Below are 24,451 nucleotides of genomic sequence, written 5' to 3'. Positions count from 1 at the left end.
ATTAATGTGTAAATATCTGTGTGGACATATGTTTTCAGTTCTCTATAATAGTGGGAATGGTGGGTAGTATAGTATGATAACTGGTTAATTTTTTGAGGAAATGCCTATAGAGTACACGTGTTTTGTTTGTTCGTTTTAATTTTCACTAGCTGTGGAGGAGGGTTCCAATTTGTACTGTCAACACTTGTTACTGTATTTTTACTTATAGCCACCTGAATTATGTATGAAGTGATACCTCATTATGGCTTAGATTTACATTTCCCTGATGGCTAATGTCTTTTCATATGATTTTTAACCATTTGTATCTCTTCAGAGAAAAGTGTGCATTCACATTCCTTGGGTCATTTATCTTTGTATTTGTTGACTTGCAAGTGTTCTTTGCATATTTTGGATAGTAGGCCTTTGTCAGATATATGATTGGCAAATATTTTCTCATTCTGAGGTCTTTTCACTCTCATGATACTGTCTTAAGGTGTAAAATTTCATTTTGGGGAAATCCAGCTTTTCCTTTGGTTGCTTATACTTTTGGATGTCAACTAAAACAATGCAAAATGAATCTTATGAAGATTTATGTCTATATGTTTTCTTCTGAGTTTTATAGTTTTAGCACCTACATTTAGGTCTTTGATCCATCTTGAGTTAATTTTTGTATATGGTATGAAATGAGGAGTCTTAACTTTTTTTGTATGTGAATATTCAGTTGTCCCAGCACTTTTTACTGAAGTTTTTTGTCCCCAACAAATTTTAAAAAAAATCAGTTGACTGTATATGTATGGGTTTGTTTCTGGACTGTCAGTTGTATTTCAGTGATCATTATGTCTTTCGTTAATGCCAGTACTGCACTGTCTTGATTACTGTTGCTGCTTTGTAAGAAGTTTTGAGAAGGTGAGTCTGAAGTTTTTTTCAGGACCATTTTGGCTATTCTGAGTCCCTTGCATTTCCACATGAATTTTAGGATCAGCTTGTCAGGCAGCTGGGATTTTGATAGGGATTCTAATATCCACTTGGAGAATATTGCCATCTTAATATGCCTTCCTGTCCATGAATGTGGGGTGCCTTCCAGATACTCACGTCTTCAGTTTCTTTAAGTATTTGATTCTTCTTGGTAACTGTTACAAATAGATTGTTTATTTTTGGATTGTTCCGTGTTAGTATATAGAAATACAATTGATTACTGGGTCCTACAACACTGCTGAATTCATTTATTTACTACCGTAGTAGTATTGTGTGGATTCCTTAGGATTTTCTATATAGAAGACCATGTTGTCTACAACATTACATTTATTGAAACTAATAATATCTTAAAAAGGTGTTAGACTTTGTCAGCTTCTGCATCTGTTTGAGATTATTATCCTTTATTCTAGTAATATGTATTGTGTCTGACAATGATTTTTTTTTAGTTGTTAAACCAACATTGCATTCCTGGGTTAAACCCCATTTGGTCATGGTGTAGGGCCAAACTTGGAAAAAATAATTTATCAACATGTTTGTTACATTTTTAACAATCAAAGAAGCAGTAGTATCAAAAAATGCACTGATTCACTTCAAAAATGCCTAAAAAACTTTTTTCAAATAAAAACAGACATGCATTTTGGCTTTATTGGCCCTAAAAGAAGGCAAAGTGTATTAGAAGTAAAAGTTGTTCAGCTGCTTCACTTGGACTGAAGTGTCCAGAGGGAATTTGCTCAGAAAGGTAAGTAACTGGCACAGAGCTCTTGGAGCTCACAGGTGAGTACTCTGTTTTAGGCAGTGGTGTGGCCCTTCCCTTGTGTGGAGACTGGAATGAGCACTGGGTCACTCTCTGGCTGAAAGACAGTTTTTTCTTCCTCCTTCCTATCCCCCAGTAAAAGAACATCCTCCTTTTTTTAGCCCTTCAGTGATTTTCCTTGCCATTGGAGATGATAAAATTGCAAATATGCGGAAGCTTAACATTTTACCAAGTGAGTAGGCCATTAATTTCAGTGAAGTTCAAATACACAATTACATTCCACAGTAAAATAGACTCCAGTTGAGCCATGCTGAGTTCTCTGCTCACATGACCCATTAAAATAGCTGATATACCTCCCTGAGCCACCTAGGTCTTAACAGCCTTTTTTTTTTTTTTTTTAGAAGGCCCCACAGACTTAAAATAACTTCAGATATGGGGATACAGGAGAACATAAACAATAAAGAGCTGTTTCTTTGTTAAAGATACTAACTAGTATGCTTAAAAGTTTATTTCAGTAATTTTGTAAGGCAATAGTTAATCCTCACCAAACGAGTGAAAAGAATGAACAGACTGTAGTAATTCTTCCTACAGCTTCCTGAGTCAGCAGGCTGGCTTATGGCTCCCTCAGTGGTAACGTTTTGGGAATCCTGTCATGCTTAGGTCAGACACAGTGTACATTTTAAGAAAGAATTTCTTCAAAATTACATTCCTTCACACTTTACCTGAATGTGCAGAACTGTGCTTAACTACCTTTAAATCCTGTAGGAAATAATGCAATTGTTAGAATTTGAAAAGACCCTTTTAGAAATGAGTAGTTAATCAAATAATCAGGTACTCTAACTTCTTTAATTTCAGGTACTACTGATCTGACAGTGTGCTTATTAACAGAATCATGAATATGTGTAATTAACCATTTCTGGCATTCATCTCCCAGAATGCTAAGCATCCTGTTACTGACTTTGTACAATATCAAAGCTTTATAATGCCAAAGAAAACCAAAAGAGAATCGTTCACACAGGAAAATAACCCAAAGGCAAAAAAAGAAAACTGTGATTACTGAAAAGGAGTAATGACATCCTTCCCAAAGGAAAAAAAAAAATCATAGGGACCTGTTTGTTTCTCATATAATGTCCTTCCTCGACACTTTGGATTTTGCTTTCTTTTCTCTATAATTTCCAGTAATCTTTTGCAGATTAATCATGGGAACAGAAAATAGGCCTGTATTTTGAAATTAATTTAGATATTACTGTTTGTTTTTCTCAACAACTGTGATTCTATACAAGCTGTAAACATGGCAGAGCTTTTGTGCACCACCTGACACTCGAGACTAGTGATACAGTTGACTCTGGAGCAACAGGGGTTTGAACAGTGCAGGTTCAATTATACATGGATTTTTTTTCTTTAAATGAGTATTACAGTACTTAGAAGATCTAGGAATGTGGACTCTCGGACACAGAGGCCCGACTGTAAAGTTATGCACAGAGTTTCAACTGCATATGGTTCCTACAGTGTCCATGCACGTGACAGCCCATATGTTATTCAGCTGTGGCTGCAGCCCTGCTGTCTGTGGGTCCAGTCAATTTTTAAGTTGTAAATTAGGCAGGCAACTTGAGCATGATTAAGAGAGCGTACTGGATACATCGCACTTTAAGAAGTATTTTCTTCTACGACGCACACTTACTATGCTCTTTCTGCTTGGGCAGATCCGAGTGGCACTTGGATGTGCCCACTTCTGTTTTGTTTTACTATAGCTTTTCTTTAGTATGTTTTGGGGGTGGGCCTATACTTGCTAAACTCAAAATTTGTCCAACTTTTTACATTTTCAATGGAAAAAAGCTAGCAGAATTTACCACTGCTCAAGCCAAGAAGCCATGAGAGGCACTGCTATGCTACACTGCCATCTTCTTCAGCATGAAAAGCACCTCCAGATCCCAGGGCTGCCATCATGCAGGCTTTGAACACCAACAACTTAAAGGACAGTTACAGGAGTACATTCCAGTACAAGCCACAGCCTCAAGTCTCAGGAAAGCAAACTCTACTGGACATAGGAAGTTACTGAGAAACTGAAGTTCAACTAGCTGGAAAACAGACAAAAATAAGGACCCAGTTCATCAATTAAATTATGCCCTAAAGGATTAACTTTGGACAACAGAAGACTGCTACAAAATGAAGAGAATAAATATAAAATGCCTGGCCACTCCATGCCCTTCTCTTCTCCCATCTCAGAATAAGCCACCATGGCAACTCAGTGCTCTGAGGAAAGAAGTTAAGGTCATAAAACTTGCAAAAACAACAGTCTAAACCAAAAGACACTGAAGCTCCAGAGGAAAAGGTAACTAGACAAATGGTCCTTTTCTCAAGGTGGAACGTGTGGAAAGGGGAACAGGCTTTGAAAGCAACCTCGGATAAGCATTGCAGTAGTGGATCTCAGTGACCACTTGTCAAAACAGGAGTCACCAACCCAACGCAGGTTACGCACTGGGACCAGGGCTTCAGAGATGCAAAGCACGCTCCAGACGCTGCCTGCAGCAGCAAAGCTCTCAGCACAGGCCCGGGGGTTCTTCCCGTCCTTAGCACAGTCGCTTTCTAATGCCCTACAGAGCTGGTAGGTCTCAAGGGGAATCATTACCTCCGTGGGTATTCTACCTACTGTCCCTGACGCGACAAACGGTCTTGGGCTTTGGTTAGAACTGTCATTTGTATCATTAACAGTGGATTCATAGTACCTTCTACATCTTTCATGATCTTAAGAGGATGACTATTAAAGTGGTCTGTTGGCTTTTGTCCTTAAGGTCATATAAAATGTGTGTAGTGGCCATACCCACATGTGCTTTTAAGTGCCAGAAAACTGGTATTTTCAGGTGCCAAACAGGCCATGCACACCACCCCACAGTGCAACCACGGTAGTGCTTAGCCCTGAAGAGTGTTCATCCACAAAGCTCTTTGAACACATGCTCATTAAAATTCACTGACTTACACACAAACATCCGTAAGGAGAAACCATGCCACATGGAGTATCCAATTGGGCGTGTACTTAGAGCTCATCCACAGGATTAAAACACAAAGAGATTGTAGGTGCACACCCAGGCAGAGGGAAATGTCCAATCTGGGAACTTCTCTTTCAGAGCATCCAGCTGGGAGGATCTCTTGTCTTCCCCAGAAAAATAGTGGGCAGCAATGGCCACAGTGACCATTCCTTCTGGCTGTTCTTCCAAGACCTGGAGGAGAAAGTTAGTTCTTTGTTCTATGAAGGTAGAATACTGACTGATCCCAGGGTTCTTGCCAAATACCACCTGGGAACCTGATCAGTGATCCCAGCAACACTGGTAAATTCCTACCTGTACTTCTATCCAGAACTGCCATGCAGAGGCCTGGAGTCCATGGGAATAAAATACAAAGTAGTCCCCTCCTTTACTTGTGACTGGGGTGCCATTGCCAAGAGACCACTGAGAAAGTGTGGACCCTTTGTGGGTTCGAACATAGAACGACATATGGCTTGGTCCTATAGGATAAAAGGAAAGAACAGTTTAAAAAACCTTCTTAAAAGCAACAAGAAAGAAACCCACCACCCAAACCAGACTGGGAAGTTCATGCTTTACATCACTTTAAAGACACTCAGTACAAACCTACCAGAGGTCTGCCAGTGTGGACATTTATTGTGTATCAACAAGGGTAAGTAATGAGGTGAAGCAGAAAAGGAAGAGAATTTACAAGGAGAATATCTGTGTTTAAATCCTGGCCCTTAAAATGCACAAGAACCTAGCACACAGGAGCCCTTCAGAAATCTAGAGAATAAGCTTATCTAACCAGGAGGTAACTGCAAAAACTGTAGCAAAAGAACTGACAGTATTTTAATATATCCACATACATTATTAAGATAAACCAGTACTTACTGAGGTGAGGGTAAAAGACTAATGTACAACTGTTGCATATAACAAACTCTGAGGAAAGGGGGAAGCAGATACTCAAACTGTTGTATAAGCTGATAGAGTTAAAGAATGCCGTTAAAAATTGGGCACATAGATAGTAAAAGGTTTAAGTAAGAAGCAATCAAAACAAAAATATAAACAAGTGCCAGAAAGCATTTTTTTAAAAAGGAAAGATGACATTATAGAAAAAGGAATATAGCAAATAAAATTGTGTTTTAAGATATTGTGACAAAATTGAGACCCAAAGTATCAGTCATAAAAGTAAATGTGTAAGTAGACCTAACACAGCTGCTAAGAATAAAATTTTACTTTGGCTTATGAAGCCAGACCTAATCATACATACTGCATTCCAAATAACATAATTAAAAGAGACTCAGAAAGGGTAAAAATAAAGGTAAGACAAAGGCTATTTCACGAAAGTAGACAGTTTTTTAAAAGACAAGGAAATACTACAGATGAAAGCAGAAATCAATGAAATAGAGAACAAAGCAAAATGAACCTAATAACAGGTTTTTTACTTTTTTTTTTTAAATTAACAAAACCACCACTAGCTAACCTGACCAAAAAGCAGGGGGAAAGGAGAGTGGAGCAGAGAAGACACAGATAATACACAGAGAAGAAAAGTAACAAGAAATTTTACAAAATCACACATGACCACTCTGCAGACCTCTATACTACTAAGTCTGAAAACCCAAATGAAATGGATACTTCTCTAGGAAAATACAGATTGTCAAAAACTGAACACAGATATAAAGCTAAAGCAGGCCAATCTTCCTAGAAAAAGGACCAGGCCCAGGTGGTTTCAGAGGAGCCGAAACCCAACTTTTCAGCCAAACAGTTCTAATGCTCTATCGATAAACTATTCCAAGAAACTGAAAATGAAGGAAAACTTAACTTTCTTGTGATTTTTTTTCAATTGAAGTATAGTTGGATCACAGTGTGTTAATTTCTGGTGTACAGCATAGTGATTCAGTTATACATCTATAGTTCATATTTTTCATTATATGCTATTTTATGATGGGTAATATTTATAATGTATACCTAGATCTCAGAGTACTCAAAAAATCCAAACTACATGGACTAGTATCACTTATGAATACTGATGCAAAATTTCTAAATAAAATATCACCAAATAAATTCAACATCACATTAAGAAAGCAATAGGCCATGACCTAGTAGAATATGCCATTTATTAAAACTGGAAGAAAAATCCTGTGATTATTTTTACAGATGCTAAAAAAGCCTTTCACAAAATTAAAACCTATTCCTTTTAAAAACATTCAAGGCGTGACAACTGACGAATGCTTCCTTAACACAATAAATACATACCTTAGTCCTAAAGTTAATGGGAAAACACTGGAGACCTTGGTACTAATAGCAAGAACAAGGCAAGGATGCTCACCATCTCCACAACTGTTCTACCCTATGCTAGAAGCATTAGCCATTTAGACAAAGTAGAGGCATAAAAGTTGGTAAAGAAAAGTTAAATATTTGCAGGTGATAGCCAGTAGTCAACAAGCTATACCTGAGGTCTATTTTTGGATGGCTCTCCGGCTAAGAATGGCTTTTATGTTTCTAAAAAGTGGTTAACAAAAAAAAAAAATTTACCACAAAGACATGGTGTAAAGCCCCAAATACTTACTATCTGGTCTTTGAAGTTTGGCAGTTACTGCTATACCCGGAGAGCGCTAGGGTATCGATGATTAACTCAAAGGGGGGGGTTCAGTAAGGTAGCAAGATAGGAAACTGACATCCATAAGTCAACCACCTTCTTACATAAAAAATATAGCCAGAGGACTTAACAGTAGAGAAAACCTCCTTTATAATAGCAACAGAACCTTTATAGCACTCCTAAAAGACAAAATTAAATGAACAAAAGCAAAGACATTACCAAGTCATGGATAGGGTGACAACATTATAATGTCCATTCTCCTTAATTTATAAATTTATTAAGATACTTCCCAAAATACCAATTAGCAACAGGTTCTATATTAGACAATAACTAAAGTTCTAAAACTTCAGAAAAATAAGCATGCAAAAAATAGCAATGAAAATCCTGAAAAACAAAAACTACAAAGGATCTTAATTCTCCCAATCTTTAAATTATAAGGCTTCTATAATTAAAAGTGTGGTAGCTGGTGCACAAACAGACCTGCACACATACAAATAATTTTTTTCTAATTTCTTGACATCTGTAATAACAAAACACAGGGCAGTAGATGTGCAACTTGCCTGCCAGGAACCTGACCTAAGTAGAACAAAAAAGCCTTTTAATAGAGTAGAAATTAAGGAAACTGAAACAGGAAATCAATAGATAAAATCAAATAGGACCAAAAGTTGGTTCTTTGAAAAGATCAATAAAATAGATAAGCCTCTAGTCAGGATAAGAAAAAAAATAAGACACAAATTACTAATCTCAGAAATGAAAGAGGTGAACAGCACTACAGATCCCGTGGACAGTAAAAGGATAATAAGAGAGTATTACGAACAACTGTATGCACGAAAGTTTGATAACCTAGATGAAACGGACCAACTGCTTCAAAGACACAACCTGCCACTACCCACACAAGAGAAAAAAATTTTTATACAGTCCTTTATTAAACTGAATCAACAACTAATGACCACCTAACACAGAAAGAGCCAGGCCCTGATGGGTTCACTAGTAAATTCTACCAAACATTTAAGAAGGAAATTATACAAATTCTCTACAATCTCTTCCAGAAGATGGAAGAAGGAATACCTTCTAATTCTGTGAAACCACCATTACCCTAATACCAAAACCACACAAAGACATTACAAGAAAACTTATAGATTAGTACCCCTTCATGAACACAGATGTAAAACTCCTCAACATAATATTAGTAAATCAAATCAATGTAAAAAAAATTTATGCCCTATGACCAAGTGGGCTTTATTCCAGGTATGCAAGATTGGCTCAACACTTGAGAATCAATTACCTAATCCATCACATCAAGAGGCTAAAGAAAAATCACATGATAGTATCAATTGACAGAAAAGCATTTTGCAAAATTCAAATTCATTCACAACAAAAGCTCTCAGCAAACTAAAAACAGAAGGGACCTTCCTCAACTGGTAAATAAAACAAACAACTTTCCTACTAAGATCAGGAACAAGACAAGAATATCCACTCTTACCACTTCTTTTCAAAATCATCCTGGAAGTCCTAGCTAATGCCATGAGATAAGGAAATAAAAGGTAAAAATACTGGGAAGGAAGAAATAAAACTCTGTTTGCAGATGACATGATCATCTATATAGAAATCCAAAAGAAATGACCAAAAAACTCCTGGAACTAATACAATTACAGGAAGGTTGCAGGATAAAGGTTAGTATACAAAAGTCAATTGCTTTCCTATATACCACCAATGAACAATACTATTTATATAACCTTAAAAATGAAATATTTAGGTATAAAAAACTCACAAAATATGTACAAGATTTACAAGAGGAAAACTATAAAACTCTGATTTAAAAAATCAAATAAGATATAAATAAATGGAGAGACATTCCATGTCATGGATGGGAAGAGTCAATAATGTTAAGATGTCATTTTCCCTAACTTGATCCATAGGTTCAATGCAATTCCAATCAAAATCCCAAAAAGTTACTTTGTTGGTATTGACAAACTGGTAACATGGAAAGATAAAAGACTAGCAATAAGCAATATACTGAAGAACAAGTCAGAAGACTGATACTGCCCAACTTCAGGACACACTATAAAGCTAACAGTGATCAAAACAGTGCAGTAATGGGAAGAGTAGGGAAGCAGATGAGTGGAACAGAATAGAGAGCCCAGAAATAGACCCACACAAATAAAGTCAGCTGATCTTTGACGAAGAAACAAAGGCAACTCGATGGAGACACGATAGTTGTCAACAAATGGTACTGAAACAACTGGAAATCCACATGCAAGAAAAAGTGAATCTAGACACAGACCTTATACTTTTCACAAAAATTAATTCAGAATGTTATCACAGACCTAAATGTAAAATGCATAATTTTAAAACTTCTAGAAGGTAACATCAGAGAAAAATCTAGAGACCTTGGGTTTGGCAGTGATTTTTAGATATAGCACCAAAAGCATGATTCATAAAAGAAAAGTGATTAAGGTGGACTTCAATAAATTAAAACACTTACGCTCTAAGAAAAACACTTCTAAGATATGAAAATACAAGCCAGACTAGGAAAAAATATTTGCAAAACAGTTACATGATAGAGGACTTAAATCCATATATACAAAGAATTCTTAAATCTCAACAATAAAACTAAAATTAATAAATACACAAAAGATCAGAACAGACACCTTACCGAAGAAGTTACACAAATGGCAAATAAGCATAAGAAAAGATGCTCAACATATGTCACTATGGAACTGCAACTTAAAACAATACCACTACATATGTATCAGGATGACTAACATCCAGAACACCAACAGCACCAGATGCTAGTGAGAATGTGTAACAACAGGAACTCTCATTCACCACTGGTGGGACTCGTACTATCTTTGGATGCTTGGGCAGTTTCTTACAAAGGTAAATACAGGCTGCCCGCACAACCCAGCAGTTGCACTCTCTAGATAATTATCCAGATGAGCTGAAAACTTACTCTGCACCAAAACCTGAACACAAATGTTTATAGCAGTTTTATTCATAGTTACCCAAAACTGGAAGCAACCAAGATGTCCTTCAGTAGGTCAGCAGAAAAACAAACTGGTACATCCATCATGTTATTCACAACAGTAAAAAAAATAAAAATAAAAAGCTATCAAGCCACTAAAAGACATAAAAAGGCACCTTAAGTGCATACTGCTAAATGAACGAAGCCCATCTGAGAAGGCTACAAAGTATGATTCCAGGTATATGATGTTCTTGAAAAGACAAAATAACAGTGACAGTAAAAAGATGAGAGGCTGCCAGAGGGAGCATGGAGGAGAGAGGGCGGAAGTGGAGCAGGGATCTTGTAGTAAAGTGAATCTGTTCTGGATGATACTGTCATGGGGGCTGCATGCCATTATGCCTGTGTCAAAACCCACAGAAACTAAACACAAAGAGTGAACCAAACCCAATGCAAAGTAAGGACTTCAGTTAATCATAATGTATCAATGTTGGTTCATCAATTGTAAGAAACCACACTAATGTAAGACATTACTAGTAAGGGAAGCTGAGAGAGAGGAGAGGCTTGGGAATTCTTTGTACTTTCTACTCAGTTTTTCTGTAAACATAAAACTGCTCTAAAAAATAAAGCCCATTAAATTTTCTCTTAAAAATCATAATTAACCAGCTTCAATTCCTATTAGAAACACTAAGTCCTTGCGAAGTTACTGGTCACTATTACAAATTTGAGGGAAAAACATGTGCTTATTAAAAATTTTAAGAAGTGAAGAAGAGAAGAAAAAATTGTCATATGACTTACCTGTTGCTTCAAAGGTCAGCTTTATAGAATCCCAGGGTGTCTGTTCTTTGGATACAAGTCTGAAATGAGCAGGATCTCGAGGAGAAACTTCTGGGGCAGGAAGATACCAGTTTTTCCTATTTGGAAAGGTGGCTTCAATATTTAGGTTGCTTTATTAGTTGATGTCTGTCTATAACTCATGCAAGTGCTCAGAATACAAGAAACACATTTTGGGGTATAAAAATAAACTCTGATGGATATGATAAACAATGGCAATTTCTCGGAAGCCCAGGTTATTGTGTAATAAAATCTTCCCAAAGGTAAGAACAAGGATCCTAGGTGACCTTGATTCCAGCACCCATCCTATTTCTTTGCACCCAGTCCTTTGTGGCCAAACATAAACTTTCCAGAAATAAAACAATATGAAATTGATCCTTAACTGCTATCTCTCAGGCCTGTTAAGAGGGCTACCTTTTCTAACTATTCAGGTTTCTAGAGGAAACACTTTATAAATTTGAAAAAGCAAAATTTGGGGGGAGGGACTTCTGAATGCTTTATCCCACTAAAGAATAGAAGTTTTGTAGTCATAGAAAAAAGTATAAACAACGTTCAACTTCTGTGCTGACCAGTTTAAATAATCCTAGCCAGTTTAAATAATAAAGTACTGATGCAGTGGTAAGACTTGGAACAAACAAGGCCCCAACTAAAGCAGGAAAGAATGAACCAACCTGATCAGGAAATGCACTGGAAGATACCAAGGGAAACCACAGAGGGGCGCGTTCTCCTCACAGTGAGCACGGATGGTGTCGTTGATCTCGGGGATGTGAGGTGTTACGTGAGACATCCCGGTATAATCAAACGCGTTAATCCATATTCCAGAGTCCCGTTTAACTACGTTTCCCTCCAAGTCATGAAATGTTCTAGTCATATGCTGAAAAGAACAAGACTAATGAGGAAACTGCTGTTTGAACTCCTTCACCCACATCTGCGCCCCAGACTAACAGAAGTGAGTTGGGCTGACGATACCAGGAAATGATGTGGCAAGAGAGCAACAGGGACCCTCACAGGCTGCTGCCACAATCACTTTGGGAGACTGCTCAGCGTTACCTAATACAGTTAATGTGCCCATATTCTCCAATCCAGCAACTCCACTCCTGAATATGGACGTTAAGAGAAACTCGCAAGGTACAAGAGTGTGTTGGTTCAGAATTGTCCATATTAGCAAACACTGGCAACAACCCAAATGTTTACTAACAGTAGAATGGGCAAATAAACTGGGGCACCATCCTACAACAGATTTCTATTCAGCAATGAAAAATAATGAACTACAGTGACACACATAAACCTGGAAGACTCTGACGTGTTGCTGGGTTAAAAAAAAAAAAAGTTATCACGGGGTATTTACGGTATGGCTTTAACTGAAAGAAGTTCAAAAATAGGCAAAACTATCTGTTGTTATTTAGAGATTCATACATATGTGGTAAAGTAAGGTAATGATTAAGTCCAAACATTAAGATTGTGAGTGAGTACTCTGGGAGGTGGGAAAGGAGGAAAAGAATTGGCATCAAGAAGGGAGCACTAAACCATATTCAGTATCTTACAGGAACCTATGGCGAAGAATATGAGAACGAATGTATGTATGTGACTGAAGTATTGTGCTGTACACCAGAAAATGACACAACACTGTAAACTGACTGTGCTTCAATAAAAATATATTTAAAATAAGAAGGGAACATTAGGGTTTTCTAAGGAACTTTTCTAATGTTCTCTCTCTCTTAAACTCGAATATTCAGATGACTGTTTTACTATTTCTTACAAATATATTTCTTTATTTAAATTTTATATACAATTTTTTGAAAACCTATTTCAGATTTAAAAGACATGAACACTAGAACTCCTTTTAGATAAGGACTTAAATACATTCTAAAAGAAACACACACACCCCTTTCAGTGTGTTACAAGAAGCTAATTTGTGTGCAGAGAAAAACAGGAATCACAGCTCACCGCTAGATGACAGACTTGTGCCTAACAGCATTCTCTGAGAAGGCACCATGCTCCATCTGGAATAGCTCTATTAACAGCTGAAACCAGCCTGAAGAATATCAAACAGGAATAGAAAAAGGGACTCAAAGGCCAGAGGCAAACCATACCCCACAGGCCAAATGGTCCACTACCATTTTTATAAATAAAGCTTTATTGGAACACGGCCACATTCATTCTCTGGCACTGTCTATGGCTGCTTTCTCTCTGTAAAAACGGAGTAGCTGCCAACAGAGACTACATGGCTAGCAGAGCCTAAAATATCTACCGTCTGGGTTTTTACAGGAAAACTTTGCCAACTTCTGGCACTAGGGATCAAGAAAACCCCAAAACAAATCAGAACAGGAGTTTTTAAAAATAAAAACGTAGCTTTTCCTAACTACTACTGATGTAATTATAAAAATTAGCAAGTCACTGAAAACAATGAATTTCCTAAAAACCAGCGACTGTTCTCTAAAGGTTTTGTACTGCTGTATCCTATGGGACTAAACAAAAACAAGGAACAGCTGGCTCTTTCTCAAAATCTGATATTTATGTTCAAATATTATTATTACTTATTCCAGTCCTTGAATAATTAGCTAGGTTATGACTCTTGGCTTTTCTGTTTGGCCATTCCATTCCTTCTAACAGAGAAGATGACTGGAAATAAGGTGACTTAGTTCTTTTTCCTGCTTACCAGCTCTAAAAAGTTTACAGAAAAAGCTGAAATCTAAGAAAATTCTAAATCTCATTATATTAATCCCTAAATTATTATATTTTGGTTATCACATATTACTTCAAACAATACCTAAGATCAATCCTACCAGCATTTTAAAGTATCTTTTATTTTGCCAGTTGACGGGGGTTCATATTTTCACCCAGCCTGCAGACATTCTTACAATCTGTACTTCTAAAAGCTCATGATACATCTCTGCTCTTGTCTTTCCAAGTAGGTGCATTTTTGTAATGTGAACAATAACAAGCAGACATTTTCAATTCACTGTTGACTAATGAGGCTGAAAACACATCAGCCTTTCCTTTCCAGAATCTCAAATAGCTCACGCAAAACTGCTCTTACCTGAAGAAACACTCTCTTTGGCTTTGGACTGGCAGGGTTGGAGCTGTATGGGAAAAAAGTTCCACTGCAGACGAGGAGGAATGTAATTGTACATACCAAAGTTAAAGTTAGCATGGTTCTTTTTGTGCTTTTGGCAAGGTAGATGAAGTTAATCTAAAACACAAAACCAGAAAAATTACTGTTGGCAGAAAGGTGATTTTACTGACTGTTTTGTAACAAGTATTATCTGACAGATAATGAAGAACATGTACCGGCATGTGCTAATATACGCCAACTCCTAGTAAGCAAAGCACTAATTGTAAGGGGTTTCCATGACAAGTTAGAGCCTTCATAGGTAAGTGAGAGGTGCCCCCCATCTGCCAGGAGGGTGCCTTTGACAGGAACCCAGACGGCAAGAGGGAAAAAGGAAACTGTCTCTGCTCAGTCAGCAGAGAGACTAGAGGATGTACATCCATCATCAATCAAACCATGACCTTATTTTATTTCCGGTTCTATAAATGCCCTGTGTTAACGCTGCACAGGAAACTAACTGTACCAAACATGACATCAGGCTTTTATTAAAGACTCAAAGGAAGCTTTTAAGCATAAACAGGCTTATTTCAACAAAACTCAAGTTCTACTCATAATGCTTTCATAATGTGCCCAAGTGCTGGATGCATCTAAATAAGGATTTAGATGTCTCTTCAAGACTCTGCCTGTGGACCTGTGTATCAGGAAAAACTGCAGCAAGAGTAATTCTGCCCTTCTCAGTGCTGAGTTAACCAAAGCCAACACAATCAAACCAACAAGTCTGAACTTGGGCAGGAAAAGCAAGTGGCTCAGTCTCAAGATGGACATCCAGAAAATCCTTATATTAGCTTTCTAAGTGTAATGAAGGCACTGAATTAAAAGCTGCTGCGGACATACATGACTCACAGAATGTGCCCACTGATCCCTCAGGGGTTCTGAAGGAGCCACCCTGAGAAACAGTGAGCTAATCCTAGCTCCCCTTTTTGCCTTCTCCTCCGTATTGCCCAACCCTAGGGTCAGTAAATAGAAAAATGAAGAACATGAATGTGAAAATGTTTTTATGAGATGAAAATTAAATATTAAGCAAACATAACCTACCATATACTCTATGAAATTAAAAGTTTTTGTATCTTCAGTGTAACAATATGCCATCAGGGTAATCTCCAGCAAAACAGTACTTGTATTAAGTCAAAGATCTTATGTTTTTACACTGGAGCACAGAAATCAAAGTACCCAAGGACTCAACTAAGGCAGGATAGCAAAACACAATTTGCTATCCTGTCTGACCCTCTTTCTCCTAACAGTCCCAGTATTTAAAATGTGGCTCCTCAGAAGACACGTATTTGCTCCTTTGAACCTGATGGAGGAGGCCATTTGTATTTGAAAGATTAACTCTTAGCATCCTGTTCTCAACCTCCAAGCTGCACTGAGAAATGACTAGTCTGTATTTTTATTAAGCCTTAAAACTCCTTTTATGTGCATTTGGTGCCAACATTTTTGTAGAGCTGTGTCAGAAACACCAAACCTGTGCTCACATCACAGTGTAACTTTGAACCATTCTGTTCTTTTTACAAGGCAGGAGTGGGTGTAGCCATTAATTAAATTTAGCAATCATGTAAAATTAAATTAAATGTGGCTCCTTAGAACAATAGCCTGCCAACTAATGAGTTCCCCTGCACTGGAAGGCTAGTTAAGTTTAGGTATACAGGAGTCTTCTACTCAAAAGAAAACCTCCTCGTCCTAATGCTGTGGTTCCTGCCATTCTCAGCCCTGCTATTACCCAAAGTTGTCTTAAAACTTCAGGTTAAGCTATAGTTTCCACAGCCACATTCTCTCTTCTCCAAATCCTGAGGCTCATCTTCTGCCTCTTCCACCCCGCTTCTGGAGTTTGGTAACGGTGGTAAATGAAATGGCGATCAGAGTGGAAAAGAAGGAAGAAGACAATGGCCTCAGAGACAGTGTGTTTGGATCCCACTGTCTTAAATTTCACTGTCTTTCATTTGTCTTAAACATTACATCTTGTGTCACTCTAGGTTCTGAAATGGGTGTGAAATGAAAAGAAGCATGAGAAGGGACCATGAATATCCAATGTGTGCTGCCTGTTTCTCTGCTCCTGAGCCCACTCCTATCAGCAGTCTCACTTAGTCAATACGACCGTGACAGCCCCAGCACAGGGTAACCCGAGGAATCTGTTAACTGATTACTTGACAGTGATTTAATTTAACTGCTTTCTAGCAAATATACTTAATAAATCCCCAAGGACTAAAAGAAAAGCTCTCTGAAGTATGCTCTGTGGTTCATTTCTCCATCACCCAAGGAGAAAAGGCTCACTCTATTAATAAGCCACTATCTGTAACAGGGCTGCACATGAAAAAGAAAATAATGTCGAGAATGATTACCCACAGCATCAAAGAGCAGCAGAGCTATTTCACATTATAATGAAAATTAAATGAGGGGTTAAAGTATTCCAAGAGGCATTCTCCAAAAGCTTTCTTAATAAAACATAATTTAGAAGATAAAATATTTTAATCCACTTTCTCATGGATTCCAAGATTTCCATGCTTTGGGTCATTTTCAATTTCCACAGTGATGTTTTCAGGGTTCGTTTTGTCCCCTTTCACATAGAAGAGAAATGAAATTCCCCACATTTTGATCATCTTTTATGAGCATCAATAACTTTCATTCATTTACTATGATTTAAATACACTCGGGGGTCCGTTCACAACATAGCTGACTGTAAATTACAACCTAATCTACATATGATGAAATTACATCTCCTTTAATCCGTACAACAGCAACCCTATCTATTAAGATGTACAGGGGATTTAAGGGCTTAATATTAAAACCAAAAGAAGTAAACTTTAAAGGCAACAAAAGACATTTCATAATTTTCCATCCATCCCTGCAAATGCCAGTAAGGACTTAGTCATTATATTAAAGGTGAAATGGCTGGAATGCTCAGATTTCTTTCAGGACTCGGACAGCTGACGCCTGACAAAAGTGAGCGTAATTACTCAACAGGGCTACATATGCAGTCACATACACAGCTATTTACTGGCTATAAGGGACTTCCATGGATAGTGCTGACCATACATTTGGTACTCTTACCCGCTGTCTCTAGATCCTAACCTCCACATGAGATGCCCTTCACTATATCAATGCGAAAAAAGCTCACTATCATCTCCATGGAGGGAAGAACTATAATAAAGTCAAAACTACTTTTTCTATTTGGTCCCCTAGCTTCAAATCTCAGAGCGTACCTATGGATATTCTGTAAATACTTCTTATTCTTAGGAATTCCAATGAAAAGAACCACAAAACAGAGAACTGCCTCCTCTGGAGGGCCAAGCCTGAGTCCTGGAGAGTGCTGGCACCGTGCAAAGAGCGAAACTCTGCCTGGAGCTTGCTCCAACAAAGGGCGGTCTGGGTGTCAACTCTGCATCATGTCTCTTTTTCCCTCCAGAGCGTTCCAGGGAAAAGCAGCAGAGATAGCAAAGGTAGGACTCTCTCTAACGAGGACAGAACACTGACGCAGCAGAATACTTGGTAAATGAGGGCAGGTTTGGGTGTCGTAAGTATAAGTCACTTAAGGAGACATACTCAATTAATGAACTTCGCTGTGCTAACAGCGAGGCCAGAAATGACAATGGAAAAATCCTCACCAGAGTTAGTATTCCTTCACCAACTCTAACAGCACTAATGAAACTACCATGCATTTATTAACATTTGCCTTTAATTAGTAAGTGCCAAAACACACTATTAGGAATCATTCTAAAAATTCACCAAGTGATCTCTACCAGTTCTCGTCTGGTTTTTGTTCCACACATTCACATTCAGGTACTTGGAAAGCTATCTGAAAAGAAGTGTAACTGGAGGATGAGGAGGCAAAAATAATAACAAAAAACCCATTCTACATCTTCTTACCATACTGAACCCCGTAATATGCCCGGCCATTCACCAGTTCTTTTGCTTAAAGAGTATAAGCAGAACAGCTAAACTCATCACACATTTCTATGTAAAATGAAGAAAGAAGGAAATTTAAAAAAAAATTTTTTTTCCTTACAAAATAGGATGAGAGAGTCATTGTACAACCAGCCAAAATAGAAGCCAGCACAACATCAGGTGGAATTTCAGAACCACTCCTCCCGAGGATAGGGGTAAACATCTCAAATACGGCCCAGATGAGGTACAATGCGTATAGGTAAGGAATAAACATCCCCAAAAGGTAGAAGGCAATAAATTTTCCTCCAGCACCTAGGGAAAAAGAGAAAGAAAATACATATCTCTGAAATTCTGCAGTGAGATCACAGCTTTTTATAGTGCTGCTACACCTCCGCGCCTAACAGAAATTAGGTTAGCTGTGACTCCTGCCTGGTATGTGTTACCTAGTGAGATAAAACACTATGACTCAGAGACGGTAAGATCCAAAAAAGAAAACAAAACACGTAGATAATATATTACCATGCGCTCATCTGCATGAGAATGCTGGAGTATAAGGTACAAGATGAAAATCTACATGACTTGAAAAATTTTAAAAGTAACAATTCAGAAAGCCTACCCAAAAAATCAAATAAGGAAGGAAGCCTTATATCTTTTAAGGTATTTCCCATTTGCATTGCAACCAAAAATACCCTACCATGCCGCTTAAAGTCCTTGTGCACGCAAAGCTTTGTGAGCAATGGAAACACCACCCAGATGGCGCTAATAAATGCCGAGCAGAGCCCTTGGTAAGTGAGAACGGTGAGGAACCCACAGTGCACGAACAGCGAGACATCAAAAAACACTTCTCCCAGATACTGGTCACTGGCATTCTGAAAGAAAGAAAAAAATACACAAGGAGTCTCATTCATGGGCCACTCATAAAGATCTTCTATTACAGCATAATTTCCACTGCATAGGAAAGCTACATTTTGTTTTGAGCAGGGTCTAACCTTTAAGCTTTAATGTAAACACTGACAAAGCTATCTCCTATCATGAAATAATAAATTCAAATTGCTGCACAGGAAAGGGGAATTTAATTTAACAAGATGTTGTATATATAATCTGTGCTTTCCCTTTACAAGGTTAAAAGTAACCTTTGGAAATGTTCTAAATAAAAGAAAGACCTCTCTTAAAAACTTTCACTCTGTAAGTTCTTCTATTCATGCAATTTCCAAAGAATTTCAAGCAAACAAGAGAAATGACCTGTGAAGAACAGTACAAGCTGCTGCAGCGCCACCAACAGCACACATGGAGAACTGCAGGGCCTTTAGAGCACAGGGCCATGAGGGTTTTGCTGGATTGCTGAGTCTTTTCTATCTCTAACTTTGCCCCCGTCCCGGATTCCTGGTTCCTTCATGAGATAAAATTTGATCTATATTTTTTGATCTTTGAAGTCTGAGGATTCCTGTGTAGTATCTTGAGTTACTCAGAAGAAAACTGCCATATGAACTTAATACATTTTAACATCAGTACCAGAGATTCTATTCATGTAAACATGAAAGTTATAATTTCAGTGCAGAAATATCAAAATTGAAATAGATATATTAAGCTTTTCTCTCCTCTGCCTTCTGATTTCTGTTTTGTCCAGGGCATGTTTGTCATAAGGGACTCTACCTCAAGAGCTCAAAAGAGTTTCAGTCACGTTTTCAAAACAAGTTAAAGTTCACTTGACAAACCTCCTTTGGACAATGAAAGATAGGCTCTCGTCGTTAAATAATTAGATGTTCCACACTGTTAATAAAGAGTCATGATCTTTAAAGAGAATAAAATGAGTCTGAGGATTCAATGTGAAGCCCAATTCCATTCAGATATTTAAATACAACAATCTCAATGATGAACACTGTAATAACTGAGAATGTTTTACACTGTTCCAACACTGTACCCAAAACCCAAACACCCTCAAATCTACCTCCTTTCTACCCATCTCTGTGATCCCTGCCCGCCTCTACCCCTTCCAATCCATTCTATCCACTGCTACCACAGTTCTTACTAAATCACCAGACTCTCTCACTTAAAATCCTACTTAGAAATTTTTAATTGTGGCCCCAGTGATTTTGAGGGTCACACTCCAACTTCGCCCTGGCCTGCTTTCCCACGTACTGTGCTATCAACCTGACCTTCACCACCCTGAGCTTTTACTGACTATGACCGAATGTCTCGCATGCATTCCCACCTCTAACTGCCCACTGATCTGCTCTCTTTCTGGCACGCTTCTACTCAGCCCTCAAAAACCCATTTCAAATGTCCACGCCTCCTTCGTGGAGACTTCCCAACTTCCACAAACAAAATTCATCTCTCCTGGCCCCATATTTCTAGCACTGTGACTATGTCACTCTATTTCACTTCATCCCTAAGTCCTCTAATCACTGTGGTTTCCCTGTCTTCCCAAATGAAACTGCGAGCTCCTTGAAGAAAGACCACATCCTTACGAACCTCTGTACCAGGCCTCAGCACGGTACCATGCCCACTGGGTATTCAAAGAGTACTTGTGAAACGAAAATGAAACACATTACTCTTTCCATGTGCCTTCAGCCCACAGTTTTATGACTGCACAACTGAAATTAGTCACAGTAAGTGGAATTTTACTAAGCATTTCTGTCTCACCCCCTACCCTCACCCCAATGCCACATCAACGACAGTCAGCCACACTCTGGTTACATCCCACTGCACTAAGAGTAATCATGTGAAATTGAGCCCCATGGTGTAATTCTTTTGTAAACTGAAGTCACTAAGATGCAAGTATTGGCTCAACCATAAATGGGTGGCTAACCCCAAAGAACCTTTCTTCAATACGGCCTGCTAACAGAAAAGGGCCCTCAGACCATATCCCAACATGAACTGAAAATGAGACTAAGGTTCAGGTACCAAACACATCCTTGTAGTAGACTACTGAATTATAGTCTTCCATGTCTCCATTCTAATCCTCAGAAGGACAAATTAAAAAAACAGGTGTACACTGGCTGTCTTGAAAATGGTGGAACTAAAAGATTTTCCCTCTAACTCTCTTAGAAAATCAGAAACTACAGCTTACTCTCTCACTATAATTTTAGTCCTATTATCTCATAACTCTAATTCCTAATTTTGTCTTTAAGAGACAAATGCACACAGTTGAAACCCTAACAATATGGCTATGTTCTCTAAGTCAGCATAAATCATTTGGGAACCCTATCTCCCTTCCCTTTCTTCCTTAGCAATGCGTCATTAACCCTCACATCACATATGCATGCTGTCAGAATCTGCATCAAAGTTTAAAAAAAAAAAGTGAAGGAAACTGAAAAGGAAACTTTGCACATTTTTTCAGGCAGCAAATACCGTGTGTCAGTGCTCTGTGTCAGACACTGCCTAAGCACAGGGGCTAATGGACAAAACAATCCACACCTTCATGGAGTGCACAATTCAAAGAAAAGAGCTATTCAAATATAAGTAACCAGATGACCCCAGGGAGGGCTGGTTGATTCAACAGCCTGGTTACAAAAACTACAGAAGATTCAGCAAAGGCAGAGGCTGTGCTAACACACCTTTCTGTCACCAACACCCAAAATACTGTCTGCAGCTTTATAACCTCATTTGAAATTTGCAACACAACCCTCAGAATAAAAAGCCTTCTAGAAAGTCAACACAGTTTGGGGGAGCCAATTTTCTATGCTATGCCAATTTTTGATAGTTCAAAAGGCCAAATACAATGAACCCCACCTGAGTTTGTCTTCAATCCTTGAAGGCAGCAAAAAGAAGTCAATAAATATGCCCGACACTTACCACGTAATAAAATCTTTTTGCGAGGGTATGTATGAATATTATTTTGGTTACAGCAGCAGTTCCATACAGACAAACGGAGACATAGAAGTGGTTATACCATGAGAGAGACTGTCCAATAAGAGAGATGAACACTGCTATAATGAGCACGGTGACCAAGCTAGTGAACCAGCTTATCAGAGTGATGCCAAGGCCACAGAAGAAGTCCTTTGTGTAGGTTGCAGCTAATGGAGAGAAAACACGAAGTGGAGATCACTGTCTTTACCAAATCAATTTCACCACCAGTCAGAATTAAAGAGGCAAACGCGTTAAAACAAAAAATTCACCACTGTAACTGAAAATACTGAAATTCCCTAGGGGTGAGGTCTGTTAAACACTAGAACAGGGAAGGCATCAACAAATAATATTCAAGTATTAACATTTACTGAGAGTCTGTGGGCACAAAAGATTCAAAGAGAGATGTCTTCAGGAAGAGTTCAGATACACTGCTGACTAGGCAAGTGGGAAGTCTTAACCTTCATCACTTCTGGGGCGCTTTGCGTACCAAAATAACAGCAAAAATGGAAGGCAAAGTTCCATATAAAATCTTGCTAAAAGAAGCGAATGTGGGAAGAAAAGAAGCGAATGTGGGAAGAGAAGAAGCTTGAGAAAATAGTGATAAAGGATTATTTAAACTGCTGCTAGATATTTTATCTTATAACAGCACACACCAACTTAAGACTATAAAATATTTCAAGCAGAAAGAGACCAATTCAACCAGCAGCAGCTCATTCACACTTCAGAACTACTGGTCTATAGTGAGGACAAGACTTTTTAGTGAGACTTTTCACTAAAATCAATCTTTACAAACCACTTTCCAAAAGCTTTTATGGCACTTCTGTGAAGTGCCTAAGTACATAAAAACTGCCTGCTCACCAAGACTAATGAGCCTATCAACCTGACATCCATTTAGAAATGTCTCATAACAGTATAAAACAAATGTTATTTTCCTTAAGATTTTTTTTAACCTCTTGGGAAGATATAAGCAAACTGACTGAAAAACTTCAGGCAAATTCTATACCTATGTCAGTATTGTAGTTGTAGAGGAAAATACTTACACTTATGTTTGGGCTGCAACAATTTCCTTCCCAGGTATAAAGCAACAGCCGTTATCACCATGTAGTTAATGATCAAGCCAACACGATAAGGGTAGGCGATGACAAACAGGCCAAGCACATCAAAGAAGACCATGTTTCCATGTTGATACTCAGAAGCAGCAGCCAACATATCAGACGTGGATAGATATTTAAGAACTGCTAAAATGTTGTCACCTATTAGTGAAAAAGAAAAAAAAAAGAAAAAGATAAAAGAAAGGTAACACACTTTAATAAACCATCCACTGTTTAAGAAATACCTAGAAAGACTGTGAACAGAAATAGCTTTCTACCATCCCACTGCTCTCCCTTTTCTTACTAAATTTCTCAGATGAGGTCCAAGCCCCCTATTCTTTCCTCTCCTCTTTGAAGCTCAGCTGCCTGGCCTTCATCCTTTCCCTTCTATTAGAGCTATTCTCCGATCACTTATACCCTCACTGTTGACAAACCCAACAGCTGTTTCTCAGTCCCTATTCATTTAATATATAAATGTAGCAGACACTGCTCTAGCTGTGAGAAATTCAGTGGGCAAACAAAAGATAAAGGCCCCTTGTGAAGCTTTCAGACACTAAACAAGTTATTACACATGTTAAGAATTAATAAGGAACGTGTCAATGATATCTCAATTTAGAAAAAGAAATAAGGAGAGAGTCCCCTCGGAACACATCATGGGAGACTAACGGAGTCTGAGAAGTCAGGGGAGCATCCCAAGGAAGCAGTGTTTATAGCTAAAGGACGGACAGGAGCTACAGCGGGGCAGAGCTCGTCCAGACTAAGACAACCGTGTAGAGGAAGGCCCCAGGGAGGGAAAGTTCCAAATAGGGAAAAAAAAAGAAGTCCCAGAATGAAGAGAGCGTACTCAGCAATGAAGCTGGAGAGCTGGGAGAGTCATTATTAGGCAGAACCCAGCACGTCAGGGGCTGCCAGGAAATTCTGTTGTATTGAGCAACAACTGAATGAGCTTGAACTTAAACTCAGAAGCAATAAGAAGTCTTGAATGACTGGCATTTCTTCCCATCCTGCACTTTCTCTTCTTTTCACTGAAGACACCACACTGTCTCACCATGGAATTTCTTTCATTGGCTTCTTTGTTGGCCTTAAAATGTGTCTTCCCCAAAGCTCAGGTTAGTTCTCCACCTATGCTTCACTCTTCCAAAAACATTACCGTGCTCCATACTTCTGTGCTTTTCTCTATGCCTTTAATTTCCAAACCCAAATACCCAGTTCTGGCAGAGCTCTAACACTGCACCTGTATTTTCATCCGGGTGGTTCATAGGCCCTCTGTCTTAGGTCTGACAGAGCTCACATGGGGCCGCCTACCTACATCCCTGTGATGATCAATAGCGCCATCTCACCCAGCCAGTTACTCTGCAGTCATCTTTGCTGCCGTCCATCGGATTCATCCCTTCTATCTACCCTGTCAGGTCCTG

The 24,451-nt window shown here is 38.4% G+C and overlaps 1 protein-coding gene across 2 annotated transcripts in view; it reads right to left on the bottom strand.

Moving 5' to 3' along the window:
• Window positions 1–593: 593 nt before the first annotated feature.
• Window positions 594–24,451, bottom strand: part of ERMP1 (endoplasmic reticulum metallopeptidase 1) — a 50,187-nt gene continuing 26,329 nt past the window's right edge. Inside the window, exons 7-16 of one of the 2 annotated variants that reach the window (XR_004319174.1) lie at window positions 22,986–23,198; window positions 21,892–22,112; window positions 18,791–18,965; window positions 18,218–18,408; window positions 14,146–14,298; window positions 11,777–11,979; window positions 11,070–11,185; window positions 5,047–5,210; window positions 4,686–4,926; window positions 594–1,109 (exon numbers count right to left, since the gene is read on the bottom strand). Coding sequence is in view for 1 of the 2 variants with exons in the window: in XM_032477715.1 (XP_032333606.1) it covers window positions 4,762–4,926; window positions 5,047–5,210; window positions 11,070–11,185; window positions 11,777–11,979; window positions 14,146–14,298; window positions 18,218–18,408; window positions 18,791–18,965; window positions 21,892–22,112; window positions 22,986–23,198 (1,601 nt within the window). In the remaining variant the exon portion in view is untranslated. Of the gene's footprint in view, window positions 1,110–1,266; window positions 4,927–5,046; window positions 5,211–11,069; window positions 11,186–11,776; window positions 11,980–14,145; window positions 14,299–18,217; window positions 18,409–18,790; window positions 18,966–21,891; window positions 22,113–22,985; window positions 23,199–24,451 lie in introns of those variants that run through there. The other variant, XM_032477715.1, reaches the window with a different exon arrangement.

Source organism: Camelus ferus, chromosome 4 (assembly GCF_009834535.1).
Source record: "Camelus ferus isolate YT-003-E chromosome 4, BCGSAC_Cfer_1.0, whole genome shotgun sequence".
Lineage (NCBI taxonomy): Eukaryota > Metazoa > Chordata > Mammalia > Artiodactyla > Camelidae > Camelus > Camelus ferus.
This window is presented reverse-complemented; position numbering and strand designations above follow the sequence as displayed.